The 5059-nt window shown below is 47.0% G+C and overlaps 1 protein-coding gene across 1 annotated transcript; it reads right to left on the bottom strand.

Moving 5' to 3' along the window:
* Positions 1–441: 441 nt before the first annotated feature.
* bcl7ba (BAF chromatin remodeling complex subunit BCL7B a) lies at positions 442–5059 on the bottom strand. Its single transcript, XM_066650407.1, has 6 exons — positions 4898–5059; positions 4324–4399; positions 3941–4043; positions 3349–3507; positions 2766–2845; positions 442–2002 (listed from the first exon to the last, which is right to left on the bottom strand). Exons 1-6 carry the CDS (start codon positions 4987–4989, stop codon positions 1892–1894), a joined length of 621 nt encoding a protein of 206 aa, XP_066506504.1. The 5' UTR covers positions 4990–5059; the 3' UTR covers positions 442–1891.

Below are 5059 nucleotides of genomic sequence, written 5' to 3'. Positions count from 1 at the left end.
GTAGACGGTGGGAGACAGTGGACAGTGGAGGTGAATGGAAGCAGACGTACTCCTCTAAAATCCCCCAACAGAAAGTGAGGACAGTAGACAGTGGGGGACAGTGGACAGTAGACGGTGGGGGACAGTGGACAGTGGAGGTGAATGGAAGCAGACGTCATCCTCTAAAATCCCCTAACAGAAAGTGAGGACAGTAGATGGTGGGGGACAGTGGACAGTGGAGGTGAAGGGAAGCAAACGTCCTCCTCTAAAAGCCCCTCACAGAAAGTGCGGGTTCCTCTGGGTAAAGTCCAGAAGACTGAATAATGAACGCATGTGTGGAATTGTTCTTTAAGTGTAAGAGATGGGTGCGTTTATCGCCCTCTGCAGGCAAAAAGACATGCTACATGTGGATTTTGTGTGATAATGACAGTCATTTAAATCAAACGGAGGCAAAGGTGCTTCTAAAACTTTATTGACAATTTAAATAATAATACAATCTCAGCATCATGTGCCCACTGAACCAGTGTGGAATAATCGGAGAAACAAACTACACACTTCCGTTTAAAACAGGAATTACACTGGAAAATCAAACATTCATTGACTGACATCATCATCATCATCATCATCATCATCTGCCAGAAAACCAAAAACCAAAGCTCTGAAATAAAAGTCATGAGATAAACCACAGCTTGCGGCTGATTCAATCACCAGAAAATAAACAGTAAAACCTCTTTAGGACCCTGAGGAGACGCCTGACTCCACAAGTAACCTCACAGTATTCACATCTTTCAGATCATAAGTTAAACGTCTCGAGAGGACTTTAGATTTGTAATTTACAGTTACGCAGAGTGTGGGATCAGAATCACAGGCTCTGCATCAGATCAGAAATGAAGAGGGGGACACGGAGGACACCAGGGGGCGCTAAAACCTAGAGCGGAACGACAGTTAACCTTCTGCATTCGGTACGGTTTCAGTGGTGGGCAGTGACACATTCACAGCTTCTCTGTGGAATACTATGAGTGGGGGGGGGGGGGGTCTGGGCGCTCACTCCGCGATTGGTAAGAGGAACTGTTGGACCCTATGATTTTGTTTTGTCACGTTTTTGTGTCGTAACTCATTTATGTAAATTAAAGGGGAGGTCTGCGATTGTGGGGGAACGCTGTTCTCTCTGGTTTGTTTACATTCAGAAGCTTCACGTCTTTTAAAGTGGAGCGGTGTGTGTGAGTAAGAAGTGACTGCCGTGAGCAGAGAGAGAGAAAGCCTAGCATCGGACCCAGACACTTTGTTTTTTTTACCCATTTACAGACACTGGGGCTTCGTAAACACATTAGAGCGGTTTCCAGAGCAGCACATGGAGAGGACACACACTCAGAGCTTTATACACAGGGGTTTTTATTTTTTATTAAAATCGTAGACGTTCCCTTTAAGGAGGAACCTGATTTGATTTGTCACTCTGTCGCCCCCTAGTGTGAACAGGAGGTAACGGAGCGTCGCTGGGAGGAAAAGAGGAAAAGGAGTTTTTTTTTTTACAGTGAACTTTTTTTAAACTACAGACTAGATCCCTCATCCACCGGAGATTAACCCTTCGCTGTCTGTACCGTCCTCCAGTGTCATTCTTTAATGATTCTTATTTAATGATTTATGCCTGAATCTTCCTCGACTCCCATTTCTAAAATTAGAGACTCCTATGTGAAGTGGGGGCCTGAGGAAGGGGGACCCCTACAGTCATCACAGGGGATTTAAACAAAGAAGTAAAACAGATCAAAACGATTAGAAAACAATCTCAACGCTCTCCGCTGCTGCGCTCTGGTCCACATCGAGGTTCTGCAGCAGTTCTACTGGACACAGCTGTGTCCTACTGATTATCAATAGCCTAGTGCACGCTGTGTGTGTGTGTGTGTGTGTGTGTGTGTTAACTCAGTAGAGTTGACTTTATAACTGATGTCTGTTCAGTGCAGACTCGTTTTAATGGCGGTGCTCCACAGCTATCCTCCTCTTCCTCCTCTTCTTCCTCCTCCTCTTCCTGTACACAAACAAACAAACTCATATCAGGTGTAGAAATATGTTTAAAGTGTGTATGTGTGTGTGTGTGTAGTGTGTGTGTGTGTGTGTAGTGTGTGTGTGTGTGTGTGTAGTGTGTATAGTGTGTGTGTGTGGTGTGTATAGTGTGTGTGTGTGTGTGTATAGTGTGTGTGTGTGTGTAGTGTGTGTGTGTGTAGTGTGTATAGTGTGTGTGTGTGGTGTGTATAGTGTGTGTGTGTAGTGTGTATAGTGTGTGTGTGTGTGTGTGTGTGTGTGTATAGTGTGTATAGTGTGTGTGTAGTGTGTATAGTGTGTAGTGTGTGTGTATAGTGTGTGTGTGTGTGTGTAGTGTGTGTGTGTGTGTAGTGTGTGTGTGTAGTGTGTAGTGTGTGTATGTGTGTGTGTGTGTGTGTGTAGTGTATAACTGTGATTCAGGACTCACACTCTCTCCTCTCTTTAGTGATTGTACAGTGACTGTGTGTCGTATTTAAACCACATTCTCATTTTATTCGACAGAAAAGAACCTAAAAACACAGTGTCACTGCGCTCCGTTCCCGACTCTGACACTGCCTCCATCTGTAACTGGTCTAAACCCACACTCACACGGACTTTAGGACACAGTACTGTCCCCAAGAACAGAACAAACCCATCACAGTCTTCTGCAGCTTTTTCCTGATGGAGCTCAGAACCAACGCAGCGCACAATAAACTCCTCACAGTTCCTCAGCCCTGAGCTCGTGTGTATTTATCTGTGTTGTTATTTACCTGAGTGATGAGGGGTAAAAGATCTTCTTTAATCAGCGTCGGCGGCTCGTCTGCCATTTCCCGCAGCTGCAGCGTCGGCTCTGTGCAAACACAGTGAACGCTTTTACTCAGTCAAGTCTTTACTGCAGTTACACTGACACCTAGCGGCTGGTGCTGTCCCCAGTGGGGTTTCCATCCTCCTAACTTTTGCAAATTATGAAAACACCCTCCACCAGACTCCCCCCCAAAAGCAAAAGTCAGAGACCACACAGCGTTTATTTACTGTCCTCTAAAGACGTTCAGAACACGCTCCACACGCAGACACCACACAGACGCCCCACACACCGCTGTCACACCGCTCTCACTGACACAGAGGGTGTTTCTGATATAAAGCACCTGCTCAGACCCCTCCCTCTCCCTCGTGTGGAAGCGGCCCCTGATCACGGAGACGACGCCCTCTGGAGTTTATTCACTAAAGTGCAGTGGATGGACATTTCTTCGTTACGCAGCACATCTGTGAACGTTTTGGATGAAAACCCAGCTGCTGACTCTGTGCTAAACTCCTTCTAACACTCCTCCTGGTGATACCCCAGTGTCCACTCACCCTCCAGGCTCTCGTGTCCGAGCGTGGGCGGCTGGGGCTCGTCCTGACTGCGGACGGCGGGACTGAGCGACTCGCTGGAGTTACTGCTGCTGTCCACCGCCGCCGCCGCCACCTTCACGTGGTACGAGTCCGACAGGGAGCTCTGGTTACTGTTCTCATCTGGAAGAGACAAACATTTAAATATTTATAAATATGTAATAACATTTTGTAAGTAGCTTTTTAAACGTGTAAATATTTTCGGACTCAAAAACGTAGTCCCGGACGCGTAGCAGAGCAGGGAAGGGTTTGGGCAAAATAACCTCCAGGACCCTGGAGCTGTGACAGAGACACCACCTGCTGCTCCACCGTGCTGGCTTTATGCAAATCATATGTAAATGAGGTACTGGTGGGCGGTGCTGGGTTCCAGGCACTGAAGCTCACTCTTCAGCTGAACTACATGTGTTTCCATGTCGTATGAAGAGTAGAGAGTCTGTACGTCGTTGAGTGCAGTCAGATCTGTGTCTCACTGTGATGATGTCACAGACATCAGAAAATGTTCGGACCACAGAGAAAACCACGGTAACGTTAACGTTAATATTAAATCAATCCGTACCTTGGTAGTCGAGGAGCGCTGGGCAGGAATTTTCTGACGATTCCTCCGTGGGAAAGTTGTTCAGTTGGATCTCGGAAGTAGACGAGGCTTTCGGCTTTTCTTTCTGCAGAGAAATGTTCATTCAATTGTCACTTACAAGGAGAAGAGAGTTATATTACATTTACACTACAACATTCATTCATTCATCTTCTGTAATAACTTCATCCTGATCACGGTCGCCGTGGGGCTGGAGTCTACCACGAATTACTCTGAGTAAGGCAGGAACACACACTCACTCACCCAGTCACTCACACACTCACTCACCCAGTCACTCACACACTCACTCACACATTCACTCACTCACTCACCCAGTCACTCAAACACTCACTCACTCACTGATTTACCTCCTTCGTGTCCACCACAGGAACCCACTTGAATATCCTCAGAGATGTGTCTCCGACAGTCACCCACTTCTTCTCCCTGTAATAAATCAGTCAAGAGCGCCACCATCAGGACACTCAGTAAACAGGGAGAGGACATCCACTGTCCACCACTGTCTGTTTAAAGTTGTTGTAGCATTTAATCCGGATAAAAGGGGAGACTGGATTACAGAATCCAGATCTAAATCTTCAAGATGAAAAACCTGTTTTGAAAACTTTGATCCAACAGACTGCTTTAGTTTAAACACCACTTGAAAAAACAGCTCCAGACCGTCAGTGTTGTCAGTCTGCCTGCTGGTTTTAATCTTGTGGCTGATAGGTATGTGTTATATACCTCACTCACTAATCTGTTAAATCTCTTTGAGAGTTTAAGCCCCGCCTCTGACCGAGCTGCTACCATTCTCAATGAACCCGTGCCCCTGATTGGTCGAGCCTGCTGTCAATCAGCCGGCAGCCCGCGCCTAATCCCCGCCCCCGGTTCCTCTGAAGTTTGGCTGCTGTTGTGTTGTTTCCGAGAGAGACTTTAACTCCGACTCACCAGCGCCGCACTCGCTCTATCGCCGCCATCACCTTCTTTATATCGTCCTTAGCGCGGCTCCGCGTCTCGGCGCGTACCGAGCGACCCGACATCTTTCCCCAGACCTGAGCTTTAATCCCTTTTTACCTCCGCTTTAGCTTTAGCTTCCCTCTCCCTCAGTCC

This window comes from Hoplias malabaricus, chromosome 18 (genome assembly GCF_029633855.1).
Source record: "Hoplias malabaricus isolate fHopMal1 chromosome 18, fHopMal1.hap1, whole genome shotgun sequence".
NCBI classification, from domain to species: domain Eukaryota; kingdom Metazoa; phylum Chordata; class Actinopteri; order Characiformes; family Erythrinidae; genus Hoplias; species Hoplias malabaricus.
The sequence above is the reverse complement of the archived record's forward strand: the minus strand, read 5'-3'. Positions and strand labels throughout refer to the sequence as shown.